This window comes from Osmerus eperlanus, chromosome 20 (assembly GCF_963692335.1).
Source record: "Osmerus eperlanus chromosome 20, fOsmEpe2.1, whole genome shotgun sequence".
NCBI lineage: Eukaryota > Metazoa > Chordata > Actinopteri > Osmeriformes > Osmeridae > Osmerus > Osmerus eperlanus.
This window is the reverse complement of record NC_085037.1, coordinates 12,378,889-12,398,924: the sequence shown is the minus strand read 5'-3', so window position 1 is coordinate 12,398,924 and position 20,036 is coordinate 12,378,889. Positions and strand designations below refer to the sequence as shown.

Below are 20,036 nucleotides of genomic sequence, written 5' to 3'. Positions count from 1 at the left end.
CACCTTTAATCAAGGGGACATTCCCAGCTCAGGCATTTCATACCTACCTTCGCTGTTTAACCACTCTGCTAGAAATCACGAGCCACAGTAAACATGGGCCCACTCTGTGGGGTGGAAATTCTTTTCAAACACCCCTAAGATTACTTTTGAGTTTTGTCAACCGTACACACTGGCCATTACTGTAACCAGCCTGACTGGAGGAAAAATCAGTTGGTGGTTCTCAAAAGCCGATTGTTTTCAATTTCTATCTGGATTAAAGAGTCCCCAAATTAGACCATGAAGGATTTACTAAGAGGGTGAACCCCCCGCCCTGGTCTTTATAAACACCTGCCACTTGTGGGACTCCTCATGTTAATCTCATATCTGTGCCGTCTCTAATCCCAGTCTATGGGAAACCGTTATCTTTTTCGGCCACTAGAGGGAGACATCTCAATGACAATGGATATACATGGATTTCATATTTCCTCTGACAGAAAGGCAATATTACTGTTCAATTGGCTGTTGAATATCTGATAAAGACGGACTTTATAATAAATGCCTGTTAATATATTGGTTCTTAAAATGTATGCATATTTCAGTCATGTCGTGTTTTAAAGATTCGGTCGAGACCAGCAAATATTAGAACAATGGATGTCCCTGGAAATTGCTGTACTTGCTGTTAGTGTCCACTAGAGGGAAGAATATATATTTTCTTCAGTATATAATTATGTAGGGTTAGGGTTATAATATAGGCAAATGTATAACTTGGAGTGGTTAATTCACCCCCCTGTGATTTGATTTGCTTTTGATTGACAGGTGTCAAATTCAAGGCGTTCAAAGAGCTCATTTGACAGTATGTTAACTGATGAGTACGGCTGTGTTTGTGTTTATATGTTGGCTTTGTCACCAGGATGCAGGTGCGCTGCAGTCACACCTGCACTCCTCCATCCCTCCCAGCTGTAGGCGTGGCTCAGAGGGAGAGGAACCAGGGGTAAGGTCATATCCCAGTACCACAGTGGTTACTTACAATCCCCCTTTCCCCCTCCCGTTAAAAACATCGCACTCTGCTGCAGTCACAATGTGTGACGTCACAATCGCAAATGATCTCAAATGATGTCACAATCGCAGATGACAACACCCGTTAGAACACACACGTACGGGACTTGTTGATTTTGTGTTTGCCAGCTTTTGCCTTGCATTCTATAAACGATTCAGCTGACATGGACCTTACACGATGGCCTTTTTCAGACTCTTGCCCTAGAGAGTCGTCACCTGGCCACCAGTCCAAGATCCCAGCGTGGGCTACCGTGGGCCTGGACATCCCCCAGGAAGAGCTTGCAGCCTTCCTGAAGAGCCAGACAGAGGCCAAAGCACCAGCTCTGGCCCAGGTGGTGGATCTCCTCTCCCAGGTCTGGGCTCCGCTCTTCGCGGTCACCCTTGTGGCCGTCGCCGTCTACGACGCTTACAGAAGCTTCCGGGAGAGGAAGGTGAGCCGGCTCAGACCGTATTTGTTGATCGTAGATTGTGTGTCTCTTTGTGTGCTTCTCTCTAGTTTTGTAATCGCCCACCGATAACTAACACTGTGACTGTAATAACCCCACCCTTCCTTCCAACACCTGTATGTAACCGCTGTCGCCCCCCCAGGGCCGTGAGGAGGAGAAGGCCCTGTCAGACCAGCTGAGGAGGGGTGTGGCTCTGAGGAGCCGGCTGGAGGACATGGCCCTCAGGCTGCAGGCGTTGGAGGAGGCCAGCAGAGCCGTGAGGGCCCAGGGCATCAGGGGCCTCTGTCCCCGCCAGGGGGGCCCCGCACTGCCCACCTCGCTGTCTGGGGAGGGGAGGGTAGACAGCGACCCGTTTACTGCTGCTGATGGCCTGTAGGGTCTGCCTGAGGGAGGATGTGCTCCCGAGAGAGGACGTGCTCCATTGGGAAGCGTAGGACATACTTCAAAAACAAAAAAAATATGTTCGGATTTTGCTATGTGTTTTTGTTCAATACATTTAGTTTGAGAGAAAAGTGATTGAGTCATTATTTGGAGAGTTTGGGTTGTATGTCTTGTCTGTGAGGAAATGTTTCAAGTTTAATGTTGGAATCTGCAGTATTAAGTGGGGCAACATTTTAAACATTTCACACGAATGGGGATAAATAAATAAAATCTGGTTTCCTAGCATCATGACCTCAACATTCTATTTCAACACAAAATGTATCCTGAGGAAATGTACAATTCAACATTCAACCAACATGTTTCTCTCAATCCACCTCTTGACGACAGAAGCAAATCTTTAGAAGGTGTGTAAGTACTTGTGTACTTTTTACACAAATATCTATATTTCTTACACTGATTACACGGTTGTAACACTTATGTTATTACACTGTAGATAAAGTTTTTGTTATTACACTGTTGATACACTTATTACACTGTTACACCGTTATGAAGTTATTACACTGTTATTAGGTTGTTATAACACTTGTTACACTGTTGGAGAGGGATTTAGCGATGTCGACATGACTGAGATTAGAGACATTCCTGATCACCCATGGCCATATAGGAGATGTTCTTGGGAATGCCTATAGTGTCTTTTTGTATCAATGTATTAATATGATGTGAGGTCCAGTTACCAGGTGACAGTAAATTTACAGGTAGTAGTAACGGCTCCTTTTTAAATATGTCAGAGCCCATATACTTCTTTACTTTAACTTGAGTGAAAAGTGTTGCCCGGGATGCGAAGCAATTCTCTGACTTTCTCCGACCAAAACATTCGACACCAGCCGTGATGATTCTATGAGCTTTTATAATAATGAAAATTGTCAATTGTGATTTCGATTTATTGATTTGATACAAATACAAGGATGTTACATTTCGTGCCTACATGCATACATATTGATTATACTACGGCTTCTAAGTCATAATATACCTACGTGCCTTAATTTACATTTATTGATAATCTTTTTTTCAACATCTTTTCTTTTGACTTTTAATTCTCAATCAAAGATTAGAAAGACAAAGTTTAAAACGTTGCATTGGCGTTCACGTGGTCAAAAATATTTGACGTCATATAGAAGCCCGAGCCAAGATGGCGGCTGCAGGAGGAGAGCCTTCTTCCCAGGGCGGTTCGGATGATTTATTTCAAAACTTCTACTCGGAGGTTTGTCAAATTCAACAGAAATACTTATAAAGGTGTCATCATTTACCTTCTGCAAAAGATTGATCAGTCTCGGTCTATTACCCTCTCGAATACGTCTTGTTGGGGACCCAGCTAACATGAGACCATCAATACTGCTAGCTAACGTTAGCTAGTTGTCTAGCGAGCTCAAATCTATCATCTTATATTAGCTAGATATGCTTGATTTTTTTTATCTACTTTCTCATCAATGCTCTCCATGCTGCTGTCAAAGCCAACGTTTAGCCATTTACCGATCATGTTCCAGTGGGGCATAGTTATGCCACTACCACCTGCCATTCAAGTCTACCACCACCTAGCTTCCTAGCCGCATGATAGCGCTCTCACTCGACTGTTTGGTATTGTTATTGTCACACAGGTAAAGCAGATTGAGAAGAGGGACTCTGTGTTGACCTCAAAGCAGCAAATTGACCGACTGCTCCGACCGGGATCATCTTACTTCAATCTGAACCCTTTTGAGGTAGGCTCGGCTACTCTCCGCTAACCCGGTTAACGTCACTTACACGTTCTCTAATTGAGGTGATCGAGAGAACCGTCTGGACCAATCCAATTGGCATTGTTTCGTTCGAATCAGTGTTTTGACCTTGTTTGATCAGCGTGCCCTGAACTAGCCTGTCGGCATGTTAATGAGACGTCTGTTGGATTGAAGGTGTTGCAGATTGATCCCGAGGTCACTGAGGATGAAATGAAGAAGAGGTTTCGACAGGTACGAACATGGCATACCAGTTCAGAACCGAGGTGTCTCTTCAACATTTTTTTTTTCTTCGTCAAGGATACAATTATCTTCCTCTTTCCCCCAGCTGTCCATCTTAGTCCATCCAGATAAAAACCAAGATGATCCAGAGAGAGCACAGCAAGCCTTCGAAGGTACAAATGAAATGCTAACTTGTTCTACATTACCCAGTACAATGGCGGCTGTAATACTAGTCAAGAATTAACGTCACGGTGTCTTTAGCCGTGGACAAAGCCTACAAGCTTCTTCTGGACGGAGAGCAGAAGAAGAGAGCGGTCGATGTGATCCACGCAGGAAAAGAGTATGTTGAACACAATGTGAGTGATCCTTCTTTTACCTTTAATCCACAATCCTCAGATGTACGTATGTCCCACCCACGACAGTCATCCTCAGAGCTCACTTGCCAATTTCCCCCAGTTGAATAAGTCAAACTTCCTCTTCAGTATTAACACTGCCTGTCTGCGCCATTGAACTGCCAGCTTTAGGATTGGTGTTGTCTGGCCGGTGTTCGTAAAAAGGTGTTTGTGTGCGTGAGATGGAGGACCCTAGTTCAAAGTGTGTGGGCAGTTCAGGGAAGGAGCAATACTGACAAATGATGCCAAGACACCTGTTACACCTGTATCTGTGGAGGTTAGGGTTCACCTGATTGGCTCCATGCACACCTGTATCTGGAGGTTAGGGTTCACCTGATTGGCTCCATGCACACCTGTATCTGGAGGTTAGGGTTCACCTGATTGGCTCCATGCACACCTGTATCTGTGGAGGTTAGGGTTCACCTGATTGGCTCCATGCACACCTGTATCTGGAGGTTAGGGTTCACCTGATTGGCTCCATGCACACCTGTATCTGTGGAGGTTAGGGTTCACCTGATTGGCTCCATGCACACCTGTATCTGGAGGTTAGGGTTCACCTGATTGGCTCCATGCACACCTGTATCTGTGGAGGTTAGGGTTCACCTGATTGGCTCCATGCACACCTGTATCTGGAGGTTAGGGTTCACCTGATTGGCTCCATGCACACCTGTATCTGTGGAGGTTAGGGTTCACCTGATTGGCTCCATGCACACCTGTATCTGGAGGTTAGGGTTCACCTGATTGGCTGCATGTCTTCCTCTCTCCCTGCCTTTCATGTCACACTTCACTTGACTTAGTTTTTCACCTGTTTTTTGTCTTTTTGCTTTCGACAGATGAAGGAGAAGAAGAAACAGCTGAAGAAAGATGGGAAACCCCAGTTTGTTGAGGAAGACGACCCGGAAATGGTCAGTTTCACATTCAGACTCTGCATCTCAGGTGGGAGTCAGGTGGCTGAGCGGTTAGGGAATCGGGCTAGTAATCAGAAGGTTGCCGGTTAGATTCCCTGTAATTCACCCCCCAAAAATGACGTTGTGTCCTTGGGCAAGGCACTTCACCCTACTTGCCTCGGGGGGAATGTCCCTGTACTTACTGTAAGTCGCTCTGGATAAGAGCGTCTGCTAAATGACTGTAATGTAAATGCATCTCTGTGTTTATAAGAAAATGTTTAAGTTACGCAGCTTCACCTGGTCAGATAAATCTCATGTCGGCGGCTCACAAGAGCGCGTACCACATAGGCTAAGGCCTTATCGCAGGGGCCCGGGTTCAATTCTTGCCCGGGGAACATTTCCTGCATGTGCTCCCCTCTCTCTCCGCTTTGTTCTCTCTCTGACTGTCTCTATCAAAATAAAGATAAGAATACAATTATACGTTTTTTTGTCAGTTACAGATGGAGAAAACTCATGCCTTGTTTTGTTTTGGCCCTCAGTTCAGGCAGGCGGTGTACAAGCAAACCATGAAGCTGTTTGCAGAACTAGAGATTAAGAGGAAGGAGAGGGAAGCCAAGGATATGCATGAAAGGTAGGAGGCTGTCAGTCAGTCACCTGTGTCCCCAAGCCTCTGTGGTTGTCATGTCAACAGAGAGCCAATACAGACTGTTTGGTGTTGAAGCAGCAACCACAATTTCTTTTTTTTTTCTCCACAGGAAAAGAGCGAGAGAGGAAGAGATCGAAACACACGAGAAAGCCAAACGGGATAGGGAGTGGCAGAAAAACTTTGAGGTATGTTTTAATTTTTTATAATTTTTTCTATGATGGAATTATTGTCATCATGTTTGATTTGTATCGTTGAAGAAAAGTGCTGTTTTTGGGAGACAATACCTGAGGTTTTGTACCGGATGCTGTAGGGAGGTAAAAAAAAATCCTCTTTATTTCCCTCAGGAAACGAGGGACGGTCGAGTAGACAGTTGGAGAACCTTCCAGGCCAAGGGCAAGAAAAAAGAGAAGAAGAATAGATCGTTCCTCAAGCCGCCGAAGGTTAAGATGGAACAGAGAGAGTGATTGGTCTGATGTGGTGGGGGAGGGATGGAACAGAGAGAGTGATTGGTCTGATGTGGTCCTTCGATGGCTCCTCCCCTTCCTTGTCAGACACCCCACCTGTAAAGTGTAGGCCTGCGTCCCCCCATTCTTTTTAATGTACATATTTGTGATCTTCGACCTCTGAGAGCATCTGAATGAGCTCAATAAAGAATGAAAGGTAATCTTCCATCTCTGTATCAACCTTAAGTTTGTCATGAATCTTGTGATGTAATCTTTTATTTTTTTTATTATACCATTAAATAAACGCTTGTTTGTAACAAGCCGATTTTGACGCCGTCTCTCAAGTTAACTGCCATTTGGTTGTCTGAATTTCTTTTAAAATATATAGAAATCATGAGTCACCCACTTTGGGTTTCTCCACAAGGCAAGAAGAGTAATTATTTTCTGTTGCTCTGTTAGTTTTCAAATCCTTCGCAGTAGAAGACTGTTAAAGTCCTGGATAGAGTCTTGTGGTTTATAATGGGAAACTAATCTACAGTATTGTCAATAAACTGAAAATATTCTCAAACGGTAATATGCAAGTGTGTAAACTGTACTGTATAGGTCTGTTAAAAATACTAACCAATTTTAACAATAATTTAATCATTCTTTAGGCAGAGGCAAATTGTGCAAATAATACAATGTAACAAAGTTAGAAATTCACAGTACAAAGGAATAGTTATAACTATACTATTAATATATATTATATGAACCTCAAAATGTTTAAATATGTTAAGAAACATCAACAAGGAAACAAGAGACACAGGATCTAGCAACGTAAATGCAAGTACACTTCTGCAATCAAACTATTGCTCTCAATCTGTCCAGGTGCCCCCAGCTCCCACACCATCAGAGGGGATGCTCAATGTCCTGCATGCTATGTTGCTTTGTGACCTCCCGGTAGCCACTGTGGCAGAGGCTTTAGACGCGTTCCTCCTCACATGACCTTGCACTGTTCTGCGGTTGGAGTCGTGTTGGTGTTGCCCGTCAGCCCATCTAGACTGAGGCCCTGGAACGCTCCGAATAAACTGTTTGTGTTCTTCTTGGGTGGCTTCCTGGTGTTAGAACTCTGCAAAGAGACAAGACGATAATGGGATGAGCCGTCACCTTGGAAGTCGGTTCTGACTGCACAAACACATGTCAACACACACACACACACACACGTACCCTACGAAGACAGTGCTGGCTCCTGAAGTGTGCCCTCACAGTTCTCTCAGCATTCTTCTTGGCAAACTTGGCCTCTCTCAGTTTCCTGATCCACAGGGCACACGCACACACAAGGAAAATTAGACACGTGCTCGACAAAACAAGCTAAAATGCAGTTTACCGCTTCACAATGTTACCCGTAATCCTACATACATTAGCGAGGACTACCAAAGATTATCTACTACGCAAGTCATTCCTTGCAACCCCCCTTCTACACAAAGTAGCCTAGGCCTACCCAAGAGAGACACTTCCACACATCACAGCGTTTTCAGGCTTATTCTCCCCCGCCGTCCCTTATTCCCATCGCCGTACCGTTCTCTCTGAAGGTCCGCTTGGTAGACCCGGAGCCAGGAGTCCGGAACTTTCTGGCTGGTGCACGGGGCGCTCTTCCTACGAACGATGCTCTTTCTGCGGGCGATGCTCTTCCTGCGGACAGCTGGGGTGTTCTTGACGCTACCACGCCTGCCGTTCTTCGTCCCGTACACGTAGTTGGTCAGCTGCTTGATGGGGGCTGCCAGAGACTTCTTCATAGCTGCATCCATCTCTTCACAACGGAGTCTCAGCAACGCCGCTCCTCAGGTAGGGCCTACACTCCTCAGGTTCCTTCCTCAGGTACACTTTTCAGGATTGGATTAGACTCTGTGCCCAGCTGCTCTTAAGGGAGATTAGAGATAACTCCACCTGCTTGTCTAGTAGATTAGCTACTCTTACGTCTTCAGGTAATCTCATAATCTTCCGGCGAGGAGGGATACGGATCTGGGGAGGGGGCACTCTTGACAGGGGACATTATGTTTATACAGTACGACAGTTCGACGAGAAATGTTTTTCAAGGGGTGAATTCAGTTCAGTTGTGGGTTAAAGGAAGGTTTGTAGTTATAGGAAGGTAATTTAAGTTTTTGTTTTACATTCTCGAGAAAAGTCATGTCAAAACACTAATCTTTCACCGGAACGTTATTTAATTATGGGTTAAGTCAATGTGTATACTCTATTTTGCGGTTACTACTGGATTGGTAAATTAACCGGCAGCTGTAGGATCAAACATCAGGGTATTTTTGTCAATGAACAGATGACGGGGTGACTTGGCCTCATGGTTTGAAAAAGAGCAGGCACCAGTAGCAGATGGCAGAGACAATCTGTAGTAAAACGGCAAAGAAGGGATTTCCTTTTCACAGGGAAAGAGCACGGAGGATTGATGACGAATGCCAAGATGGGTGGACCAATCACAGGCCCGGTGTTGAGAACGGTAAACACGATAGAACTGATGTGTAGTCTACCTGAATTGATATACCGATGTGAACCTTCCATTTCTGTCTCCACAAGTATTTTAGGGTTCCTGCAGGTTTCGGTAAGTCAAATTTAAGACCTTTTAAAGACATTTCAAGACCATAAAGATTGAAATGTAAAACCTACACGACGCATTACCCAAAAAATATTCAAATCAAAGAAATTCAAAAAAACTTTTTATTTCAATGAATTCAGTCATTGAAAAAGCATTAATTTAATTTACAGCAATCACATTAGTAACCTAATTTAAATTCATTCAGCACTAAGTACTAGTGGTGGGGGGAAAAAATCGATTCACATATGAATCGCGATTCAGTCTTTTTTTGTAAGCATATCTTGAATTGCAATTTCATTAAAAATCGAGAATCGATTTTTATTGAATCCTGACCACCCCAATAATCGGATCGAAACCTGACCAAAAGCTTCCCACCCCCTAATAGACGATAAACTGTACATTTCTGTTTTAATATTGATCCGTGTTGCAGAAATAACGTCCGTCTGGCCGTTTTAAGTTAAGACTTTTAGACTTTTTAGGACCCTGCGGGAACCCTGTTTAAGATGATTCCTGCATGTTAGGTAGACATTACAGTTTGTCAGAAGTTCAAACTGGAAGCGACCCAAATCATGTAAAGTATTATCTTTCTAATCTATTCATGTTCGTTATTCTGGAACTCTAACTGTCCACTTCCCCCCTTTTGTCACTCTTTTCAATAAGATTATTTCCATACTACATTATTGTTCTCTCTCTCTCAATCCACCAATCACTTTGATAACAAATATATTCTCTATCATTTCATCCCTTAAAAAAAGAAGACATCTTTCCATCCCTTCGTGTGGCGTGTTCAGACAAACACCGACGCCACCAAACACAACGGAGGACAATCACTTCCTGCTCTCCGAAAATTAAGGATTCAGTCAGTCAGGTTATTTAAAGACAAACCGCCTCCCTTTGACTCTGCCAGAGGCTAAAGCTGACACGGATCAGGCTATAAGCCTCGGCAGGGAGGACTAATCTTTATTTCTACACAATCGTACATATATACAGGTTTATACATTTAAATTCATACAAAACAAACTTATGTACAATGGAGGAGGGGGGCGGGGGCACTGTTGCTTCCATAATAAATACTGTAAACACATGCTATGTCTTGTCTGGAGCCTGTCCTGGATGTGTGCTTAATCTCATAGACCACAGGCCTGAATCCTTCACACATGGAAAAAGGCAGTTTGTGTATGTGTGTGTGTGTTTGTTTATGAGTCAGGACTTCCCAAGAAGATAAGAGAAAGGACAGCCAAAAAAATTAAAATAAAACAGTTGGGGGAAAAAAAAAAGTGAACAATACATTATAATGCCGGCGTATTAATCCAGCCCCCCACACAAAGCGCTGCATAACGTAACAGAAATAACTATTTATCTATAATAGAGGCTACACAGGCCCATATGGGTGGAGTGTTCATCACTGCCTAGACTTGTCATCTCACCAGCTCAAACGAGAGCCAAACATTCCATGTTGTCTTTCACAGAACGAGCAAACACAATTCTGCTCTTGGCTGTGTCTCAAGCCTCGCTTCAAACCCAAGGGGTTCGCCGTCGCTCACAGGCTGCGGTTCTGCCTCCCAAACGCAGCGCAGCTCCATACGTTCAGAAAAGTCCCTCCTCTCCAGCACATGCAGAGGGAAGGCGAAGGGGGGGGGGGGGGTCTGCTTTAGCTGGGGGGTAAAACGATCCTTTCTTGGTCACTGTACCCCGACAGAGAGGGAAGGGAGGTGAGAACTGAACTCCTTGATTCCTTCCCACAGTTGTCATCTGCAGTCTAGCTGAGGGTCTGTCTCTCTCTGGGTGTCTGGCTGGGGAAGCAGTCTGGGTGTGCTGGGAGCAGGAGGGAGAGAGGAAGTCCATGCTACGAAGACCAGATCACGAGAACACCCTGAGACAGCGACAGGCCTCACCTGACACACCTAGTCTGCGCTCAGCCTCCAACAGGTCAGGGGTCGGGGAGGGGGGGGGGGGGGGGGGGTCAGGGGAGGCCCTGTGTCACCGGCTGATGTCGCGGTTCCCCTCCCAGCTCTTCCCTCCCGCTGGGTCGCCTGCCACCCCCGCCTCGAAGAAGGGGTGTTTCAGGGAGTCAGCCAGCGCCAGGCGCTTAGACGGCTCGTACTCCAGCATGCTCTCGATCAGGTCAAACAGCTGGTGGTGATCCTCTGCCTCAGACAGCAGGTACCTCTGAGGGAGGGGAGGGGAGGGAGGTGAGGGAGGGATAGAAGCAGAACAAAAGCACAGAGAGAAAGAGACAGATGTCAGTTCCTGCAGTGAGACCACAGATGGTGTTTTATCATGCTGCCTCCTCTCCTCCTGCTCTGCTCCGGTCCTCTTACCCGCAGAGGCTTGCAGTTCTCCCTCACGTACTTCCCTGCAGACGAGCTCTCGTCCCAGTCCAGACGGCCTCGGTAGAAATACTTCTGTTTCCTGGAGGGCAGGCAGACCATGTGTGAGAGTGTGTGTGTGTGAGGGTGTGTGTGTGAGAGTGTGTGTGTGTGTGAGGGTGTGTGTGTGAGAGTGTGTGTGTGTGTGTGAGGGTGTGTGTGTGAGAGTGTGTGTGTGTGTGTGTGAGGGTGTGTGTGTGAGAGTGTGCGCGCATGCATGTGTGCAGTTCTGACCTGGTCTTGCGGATCATTCTGGAAGGCACTGGGCCCAGGATTCTCTCCATCATGGCCAGATGCTCTCTGTTGTCATGCGTCTGAGACAGAGTTGTCCAGTTAGACAAGCAGCTTCTCTACACAGGTAAATATCAACCAACAGCATGTCCAAAACCTGCTCCTGAATCTGGATCTGTTATCTGGATGAAATATCCAGTAACAGACTTCCTCTCAGCTAAGGATCAGTATTGGCTTTTTATCCCTTTTTATAGAGTGTGTGTGAGAAAGAGAGTGTGTGTGTGTGTGAGAAAGTAGACAGGAGTGTGTGTTTGTCTCGTCGGAGCTCCTCGTTCTGAGGATGGAGTGCCAGGCCAGTTTGTCCCCTACCTGGAACAGCGTGAAGCCCAGGTAGTACTCGAACAGGATGCAACCAATGCTCCATACGTCACAGGGCTGACTCCAGCCCAGCTCTGCAGGACCACAGCACACACAACAGGTCACACACACAGCCCAGCTCTGCAGGACCACAGCACACACAACAGGTCACACACACAGCCCAGCTCTGCAGGACCACAGCACACACAACAGGTCACACACACAGCCCAGCTCTGCAGGACCACAGCAGGTGTTAGGTTGGTAGAGCTTGCTGGTTTAACTCTAAGGTCAATGTTTGGATGACAAGACCAGTTTGCGTGCTAGGGTTCATTTCTCAACAGAGGACAGTTTGTGAAGCCTTAACAAGCCTAGGAGCCCCTGGCACTAACAGGGAGACACCCGGATTAAGCCTACGCTTAAAAGTGCCCCAAGAAGCAGTGGCAGGGATCCAGTCATGTGGTGTCTCCTGGAGGTGTGTTTTCCAAGAGGCTCAGTGGCACTTCGGAGAAGATGTCAACCTGGCTCTCAGGAACTACGGTACGAAAATAAATCTACGTACCAAAACAAAGTTGTGTCATGTTCTGATGGAAGGGTGCCAATATCCTAATAGAGTTCTAATGGAAGAGTTCTAATAGAGGAGTTCTAATGGAAGAGTTCTAATAGAGGAGTTCTAATGGAAGAGTTCTAATAGAGGAGTTCTAATGGAAGAGTTCTAATAGAGGAGTTCTAATGGAAGAGTTCTAATAGAGGAGTTCTAATGGAAGAGTTCTAATAGAGGAGTTCTAATGGAAGAGTTCTAATAGAGGAGTTCTAATGGAAGAGTTCTAATAGAGGAGTTCTAATGGAAGAGTTCTAATAGAGGAGTTCTAATGGAAGAGTTCTAATAGAGGAGTTCTAATGGAAGAGTTCTAATAGAGGAGTTCTAATGGAAGAGTTCTAATAGAGGAGTTCTAATGGAAGAGTTCTAATAGAGGAGTTCTAATGGAAGAGTTCTAACAGAGGAGTTCTAATGGAAGAGTTCTAATAGAGGAGTTCTAATGGGAGAGTTCTAATAGAGGAGTTCTAATGGAAGAGTTCTAACCTGTTACTGAGATCTACAAGGAGTGTTCTGGCGTTTTACTATGACCACAGGGTCAGGGGACTGACCTTGTGTGACCTTGTGGGTCAGAGTTCAGGGTTAGGTGACTGACCTAGTATGACCTCGGGGGCGCGGTAGTGCCGGGTGGACACGATGGTGCTGTGGTGCTCGTGGTCGAACGTGGCGCTGCCAAAGTCCACCACCCTCACGGCTGTGCTCTTCACCGTGCGCTCGTCTCGCTTCTGACAGGGAGCAACACAGACGTTATCCTGCTGGGGGTCGTGTTCGCAATGCAGAGGCGTTTATGTTTGTGGCAGCTAGATGTCAGTAAGCGACCTTGTGTAACCCTGCCCTGTAGAAGTCGAGGAAATGGCTTCTCGAGTTTGAGACATTTGAGTCCCTCCTCCCTCCCTCCCTCCTACCTTTTCTACATTGTAGGTCATGGTGAAGTCTGAGTTAACAAACAGGATGTTTTCTGGTTTCAGGTCTGTGTGGGTCAGCTTGTTGTCATGGAGAACTGTTGGGGGGGGGGGGTGGGAGAGAAAAGCCTGGTTAGAACACAAAACGATAAACACTTCCTCACATTCTTAAAGATACTTTTCCCAGATCAATGATTCCTGTCAGATAAGCAGTCCCATGAGCCGTGGTTGAGCCAGTGGCGCCCCCATGTGGCTGAAGGCTGTGTACTACAGCAAACAATGGTGACTTCATGGCAAACGTAAAGGGCGGGAGTGACTACATCAACGAGGGTCTGTGTGTCCTCTGAGAACGCTCATGTACGCTGGGGTCACTGAAAACAAGCCAACACATCAAGTGTGCTCAACTTCAGTATAACCAGTTCAGAGGCTCATCGTTACAAGCTGGGAGGTCAAATAAGAGCGGTTAAATTTGTTTTTAATCAAATACATGAAAGTAACACTTTTTAAGGTGTTACTTTCTTGTAAGTGATTTGAAAATAAAAAAAGGACTTTAAAGTACTTTAAATAAGAAAATGGCCTCCGTGGGAGAACTTACATTTGACGGCCAGGCAGACCTGGTAGGCCATGTGGCGGACCTGGCTGATGGAGTAAGGCAGATAGTTGTTCTCCTTTAGGAAGTCGAAGGTGCTAAGGGCCAGCAGCTCGAAGGAGATGCACATGTGGCCGTGGTAGTCGAACCAGTCGTGCATCTGGACACACAGGCTGGAGGACAGGGAGGAGAGAGAGAGCAAAACACCATCAACCACTGGACAGACTGTCTCTCCACATGGTGAAGCAGGATGAGGGTGAAGCAGGATGAGGGTGAAGCAGGATGAGGGTGAAGCAGGATGAGGGTGAAGCAGGATGAGGGTGAAGCAGGATGAAGCAGGATGAGGGGGAAGCAGGATGAAGCAGGATGAGGGGGAAGCAGGATGAAGCAGGATGAGGGGGAAGCAGGATGAGGGTGAAGCAGGATGAAGCAGGGTGAGGGTGAAGCAGGATGATCGGCTGTCAGATGCTCTAACCGCTAGGCTGAAACTCACTGTTTGTTCTCTGGGTCCTTCTCGTTGATCCTCTCCAGAACGTTGATCTCCAGACGCGCCGCTTCCTTGTACTTCTCCACGTTCTTGATGATCTTCAGAGCGACGTTGGCCCCGCCCCTGAGGAACACAGACGTGTGACATGTTACAGACCCAGAGAACACTGTGTGTGACTCCCATAATGCACCACAGACAGGAATTTCCTTGCGTAACACATGTCAAAAGAAACAGATCAGTGGCAAATTTCTGTTTCCGGACAATGTCTTGTACAAATAAATAACGAAGAAAAAATTAAAGATACATGTATCAGTGTGGGGGAAGACTTGAGTAAGACTTAATCATTTGATGCCTGAGAAGCATCAAGTTACGGCAGTGAGAGCTGGGATGGGGATATAAATAGTGCAGTGTTTTCTATTAAAGAGGTATCATTTTCTAAAATCTCTGGCCACAGCAGTGCAAAACTCAACTAGTTTGGTTTGCCTTCCAGCTGCGGTGACAATGCAATGGCTCCACTATTAATCTGGGGTGGCCAGGGCATGGGGGGGGCAGAGGGCAGAGAGAGAGACAGACAGACACATAGAGAGACAGACAGACACATAGAGAGACAGACAGACACATAGAGACAGAAAGGGAGAGACAGAAACAGACAGTGAGACAGACAGACAAATAGAAAGGGAGAGAGAGAAAAGCAGAGAGAAAGGCAGAAACAGACAGTGAGACAGACCAGTAGAAAGACAGAGACAGCAAGGCAGAGAGACAGACAAGCAGAGAGACAGACAAAAGAGAGAGACAGGCAGGCGTTCCCCAGGCGGTTATTCAGGGAGTAATCCGCCCAGCACCAAACGCTTCCATGTGATCGAGTAACAACAACAGGCTCAGGAAGGACTAGCAGGAGAGCTGGCCTGGCAGCTGTGTGAGAGCAGGCCTGCTGATCTACCATCACGCCTCCGTCCATCTCAGCTGTGTTCCAGGGCCAACCTGTGTCACAGGTCCAGACCCTGTTTACAACCTGTGTCACAGGTCCAGACCCTGTTTACACATTTACATTTAGTCATTTAGCAGACGCTCTTATCCAGAGTGACTTACAGTAAGTACAGGGACATTCTCCCCGAGGCAAGTAGGGTGAAGTGCCTTGCCCAAGGACACAACGTCATTTTGCAGGGCCAGGGAATCGAACCGGCAACCTTCTGATTAATAGCCCAACTCCCTAACCGCTCAGCCATCTGACCCCCTACACCCTGAGAATAACGAGCCAGGTCTTCGTAACCGAACAGCTGGACCAACGCGGATGACCGCTTCGCTCCGTCGGTCACCGTACACCGGGGAGAAACCAGACTCCCAAAGAGGGTCTGGGTGACGCGCGCAGACAGCTGGCGTTTGGGGTTTCTGGCAATTTTTCATGCTTTATCAGACAGTTTTGAATAAAGTGCGACAGGAAAGGCAGAGAGCGAGAGAGAGCTAGAGACAGAGAGGAAGACGTGCAACAAAGACCCAGGCCGGATTCGAACCCTGGCCGCGGCGGTAAGACCTCAGCCTACACGGTACGCTCGTACACACCTGCGGTGGTCGACACACTGCATCACCCGGCCAAACGTTCCTTCCCCCAGCGTGTTGAGGATTTCGTCTGCAACACACACAGAGAGGGGGGAGAGAGAGGAAGCGGGGAGAAAGGAGGTAAAGGGAATTAGAGATGCGGCCAGAACTGACACTTTAGACACACAAAGTGACAGGCGTTTCCCTAGCAACGCCCCTGCCCCAAAACGTAGAGCGTAACTACGCCACTCAGGACACATAACCTAGGATAATTTGGTGCGAGGGTCCACGCACCCTCGCACGTGACCAACCCTATGAGGGAGTACCCTTCGACCCCCCCCCCCCCCCCCCTTTACTTTACTGCCTGTAGCCAACAAAATGCTAAAGGCACGTGTATCCCTTTTTAAAGAGCTGATAAACAGGAGTTAGTGTATAGAAAGAGAGGCTCCTTCTACCTAATCCTACAGAGAATACACTAGACAAATCCTGAGAAATGTGAAGCCTACTGGTTAACGTCATCTGTGTTGTCTTTCAGGAGAAGGTCTAACTTAAGGGCTTGGTAGAGTGTTACGTTTAAAGAGAACGAAGAAACAACTTTTCAACATCCTTCTAAACGTTACTAATTTTTCTACTACTATTCCTGGAAGAGTCCTTCTACAAATTTACAATGATTTGTTTTTAAATTTAGATTCGGAAGCAAGTTAAACCTGACGCACGAGAGACGAATAAAAACTAATCGAAATTCCTCTGACATGGAACATACCCGCGCTCAAAACCAAAAGCAGTAGCCTAATAATGTCCAAAAAATTCAAAATACAAAGTTAAAAATACAAAACTTCAACAATTGTTTTGTTGTTTTTTTGTGCAATCCACCCTGCTTTTTCAGCAAGAGCAAACAACAACCCTAGCATCATCATCATCATCATCAGGCACTCCCCCTGTCAGTGAAAGCTCTCTAGTTTTTTTTGTGTTTATACTCATATGGAGAAAGGTTACGATAGAGTAGTGGCAGTGAGTACATCTCTCTTGCAGGACGTCCCCAGTCCGGCAGATCAGGTGACCCTCCTCGTCGTCCCTCACACTCAGAGCTCTTGTCCGGCTGACGCTCCTCTGTTTTCAGCCCCCACGACATCAGCAGCAGGTCACAACACGACCGACAGGGGACAGGAGGAGAGGGGGGGGGTGTTCGGGGGGGGCAGCCGTAGCCACGGCGACGACGGAGGTGGGCGGCAGAGGAAGAGGAGGAGGAGGGTGGTGTAGTTGATGTAGTGGTTGTTGTAGTAGTAGTAGGTGGGTTTGGTGGTCATTGGGCGGTTTCGTATGACACCACGTGAGGAAATATATAACGATAGGGATATAGTGCAAGGGAACAAGTCAAAGATAACATTTTTTCCTCTGCTTCTCTCCCCCTCTACACTGCAGCCTGAGCTGCTCCCAAACACACAAGCAACCTACACATCCACTCATGAACGGAAAACCAGGTCATGAAAGACAGTGAAAAGCAACTTACTGAAAAACTATCACGTTTTCCCCCATTTAGTTAAAGCAGAGTAGGACTATCCCAGCAAACACAAGATTATGTGATAGTATGTCAGGCGATCAGGCTGACAACAGGACAAGATCACCAGCAGAGATATACAAATCCCAGCCTCTTTCAATTTAGTTTCTATAATGCAGAGGGGAAAAAAGTGGGGAGGGACAATGTTTTACCCACCCCATGTCCCCTCCAGTCACAGTAGTCAACATGATCCTTAACCACTACATTAATACGGTGACTGTTGATTTAACTGCATTTTGACAGCGTCTTCTAAATAAAAAAATTAAAACAAAATGAAATCCTGCTGACAAAAAAAAACTAAACAAACTAAAAAGATTGTGCTACTTACCGATACCAGGAGCTGCGGGACAAGAGAATGTTAGAGAGAAAGAGAGAGACAAGAGAAGGAGAGAGAGAATCAGAGAGAGAGAGAGAGAGAAAGAGAGGAGCGGGAGGGAGGTGGGGAGAGGACTACAAGACAAGCAGAGGTGGGGCTGTACTCACCGAAGAGGATGGGCTATAGGACCTTGTTCTACGTCGCCTTCGTTTGTGCTTACGCCTGCTGCCTTTCTGGCGGTGCGACTCCTCCCACTCTCGGTCGCGGCCCCGCCTGTAGTCGTACATGGCCGGGGAGAAGTCGCGGGCGTAGTAGCCTTCCCCGGCGGTGCCGTGCTCGCGCTCATGCTCCAGTCTTCTGTAGCCCTCGCAGTAGCGCCGGTCGAAAGGCCTGCGCTCTGCTGAACGATTGTCGTAGCTGAAAAACAGGGAGAGAAGGGGAAGACGACTGTCACAGTTGAACGAGAGGGGGGGAGAGAGAGAGAGACAGGGGGGAGAGAGAGAGAGAGGGAGGTAGACAGGGGGGGGGTAGAGAGAGAGAGAGAGGGGGGGGAGAGAAAGAGGGAGGTAGAGAGAGAGGGGGGGAGAGAGAGAGGGAGGGGGGGAATAGAGAGAGAGGGAGGGGGGGGGAGAAAGGGAGAGGGGGGGGGGAAAGAGAGGATGGGTATTTAAAAACTGTGCATGTGGGTTGTATAGAGTGCTGTACCCCCAGGAGTGCTTTACCCCCTTCTGTGTGTATTGCTTTGAATAAAAAGTTGTCAGCTAAATAAATACATCACTAGACTAAAGATTAAATTTCTGTGCCAACATCCATGTTGTTATTTTCAAAGTCACTACTCATGAGCTGGAGAACAAAATAAAATAAAAACACTGCAGATCACTGTGGAAGTTTACAGCCTTACCTCCTCGAGCGTGCATAGCTGACTTCCTGTCTGTGTCCCCGTCCTCTGCGATCTCTGTCTCGGTCCCTCTCCCGGTCACTGCTCGATGAAAAAGAGGGCGACCTCCGGAGACGCTGCTTGCGACCCCGGTCTCTGTCTCTCTCCCGATACCGGTCCTGGAAGCTGCTCCGGCTGGCTCGCTCCGAAGACGGAAACCGTCTCGAGTGAGGCATCTGTTACAAAGAGATGCAACATTCTCATCATTCCGGAGTTTATTTAGCTGGAATGGAGCTGAAGTTAAGAGTCCATCTGCCCCTTAGAGGGTGGGGTTGGTGTGTTGAATGCATGTCGAAAGAATGTATGAAGAGCTGCTTTGTGGAGAACGGGAGATGAGAATAGCGAGCCTGGTTAGAAAAGGGTGGCGGGGTAGTTTAGGTATGCTTAAAAAACAACTGTCAACTCGTCAAATTGTTCTCATAGAGCAGGATTGCCAACTTTCTGGTGATACCTTACGGTACCCTCCCACTTCTTGCTAACGTCATGACATCTATGAGGTTATACGTTTCTTAACTAGACAGTAGTAATGGTAACAAGGACCGAAAGTGTATTTCCAAAAACATCTCTAAAATAAATGTATTCGGGTGGTTAACTTACTTGCTGACGTTTTCGTCTGTCTATACATCGATTTGTTTGTTTGCTAGCTAGCTAGCTAGCTAGCGACATTGACCGTCTAAATAAGCTTATTTAGATTAGATATGTGCAGACAAATTAATGTCACATTAAATAATTAATATGACCTATAAAATAATGCCCAGCCACGAAACATTAGCACTAGCTTTTAAATAGGGCTACAGTACCCGCTATAACGCTAGCAAGCAACCTGTGTCGACTTCAAGAGCTAATTTTGACCGCCATCTTGGCGTCCTAGTTACTTAGCTAGCTCGAACCATACTGGCTAACCATCGTTTCCTACGCTTGGTACTCCAATAACGGTAACGCAGTACTAGCCACCGAGCAACCATTTGATCAACAGCTTACTATTATACTATATTCTGTATTCACTGAAAAAATGCTACTTTACTGTACCGTTCTAGCAGCGAGGCCTGTGCGTTTGTCCCACAAGAAATCCGTGTTGGCGCTTCGATTCTTGTTTTCGTGTTCTGGCAAGCTAGCAAATTTACAAAAAATCCTAGCTAGCCAGCTAGCTGCCTGGCTGTGTTGGGTGTCTGTCTGGCAGTGAGTGGACTTGCTCCGTTACTCCTCCCCCGTCGTAGAAAATGTGCGCTCTGCACGTAAACAACCAGTCTTCACAACTGCGTTCTACTGACACATCAGTCTAATTTACTTCAGATTGTATGCACTTCATAAATTTATTTAAGTAACTCTGCATATACGTTCGGATAAAATTGTT

The 20,036-nt window shown here is 46.6% G+C and overlaps 3 protein-coding genes and 1 long non-coding RNA gene across 6 annotated transcripts; 2 read left to right on the top strand and 2 right to left on the bottom strand.

Moving 5' to 3' along the window:
* The first annotated feature begins 4 nt into the window (after positions 1 to 4).
* Positions 5 to 2,243, top strand: LOC134040815 (uncharacterized). The gene is made up of 3 exons (XR_009932923.1): positions 5 to 970; positions 1,228 to 1,466; positions 1,624 to 2,243. It is a non-coding gene; the product is annotated as an uncharacterized LOC134040815 (long non-coding RNA).
* A 773-nt stretch (positions 2,244 to 3,016) lies between these two features.
* On the top strand, positions 3,017 to 6,559 carry dnajc8 (DnaJ (Hsp40) homolog, subfamily C, member 8). Its single transcript, XM_062445901.1, has 9 exons — positions 3,017 to 3,123; positions 3,518 to 3,619; positions 3,809 to 3,865; positions 3,960 to 4,026; positions 4,115 to 4,209; positions 5,079 to 5,150; positions 5,672 to 5,763; positions 5,888 to 5,963; positions 6,123 to 6,559. The coding sequence occupies exons 1-9, from the start codon at positions 3,052 to 3,054 to the stop codon at positions 6,240 to 6,242; spliced, it is 753 nt and encodes a 250-aa protein (XP_062301885.1). The 5' UTR covers positions 3,017 to 3,051; the 3' UTR covers positions 6,243 to 6,559.
* Positions 6,560 to 6,843: 284 nt separating this feature from the next.
* Positions 6,844 to 8,110, bottom strand: si:ch211-81a5.8 (uncharacterized protein LOC560648 homolog). The gene is made up of 3 exons (XM_062445903.1): positions 7,779 to 8,110; positions 7,428 to 7,512; positions 6,844 to 7,329 (listed from the first exon to the last, which is right to left on the bottom strand). The coding sequence occupies exons 1-3, from the start codon at positions 8,006 to 8,008 to the stop codon at positions 7,198 to 7,200; spliced, it is 447 nt and encodes a 148-aa protein (XP_062301887.1). The 5' UTR covers positions 8,009 to 8,110; the 3' UTR covers positions 6,844 to 7,197.
* Positions 8,111 to 9,674: 1,564 nt separating this feature from the next.
* clk2a (CDC-like kinase 2a) lies at positions 9,675 to 19,894 on the bottom strand. Of its 3 annotated transcripts, none has more exons than XM_062445898.1 (13): positions 19,712 to 19,894; positions 18,647 to 18,858; positions 17,913 to 18,192; positions 16,891 to 16,981; positions 15,896 to 15,962; positions 14,342 to 14,458; positions 13,855 to 14,021; positions 13,263 to 13,357; positions 12,953 to 13,082; positions 11,775 to 11,857; positions 11,409 to 11,488; positions 11,127 to 11,217; positions 9,675 to 10,974 (listed from the first exon to the last, which is right to left on the bottom strand). In XM_062445898.1, the coding sequence occupies exons 2-13, from the start codon at positions 18,856 to 18,858 to the stop codon at positions 10,786 to 10,788; spliced, it is 1,602 nt and encodes a 533-aa protein (XP_062301882.1). In that variant the 5' UTR covers positions 19,712 to 19,894; the 3' UTR covers positions 9,675 to 10,785. The 3 variants fall into 3 exon arrangements, with proteins under 3 accessions (XP_062301882.1, XP_062301883.1, XP_062301884.1); XM_062445899.1 differs by having other exon boundaries at positions 17,913 to 18,162; positions 19,712 to 19,891; XM_062445900.1 differs by lacking the exons at positions 16,891 to 16,981; positions 18,647 to 18,858; positions 19,712 to 19,894 and having other exon boundaries at positions 17,913 to 18,052.
* Between the last annotated feature and the right edge of the window lie 142 nt (positions 19,895 to 20,036).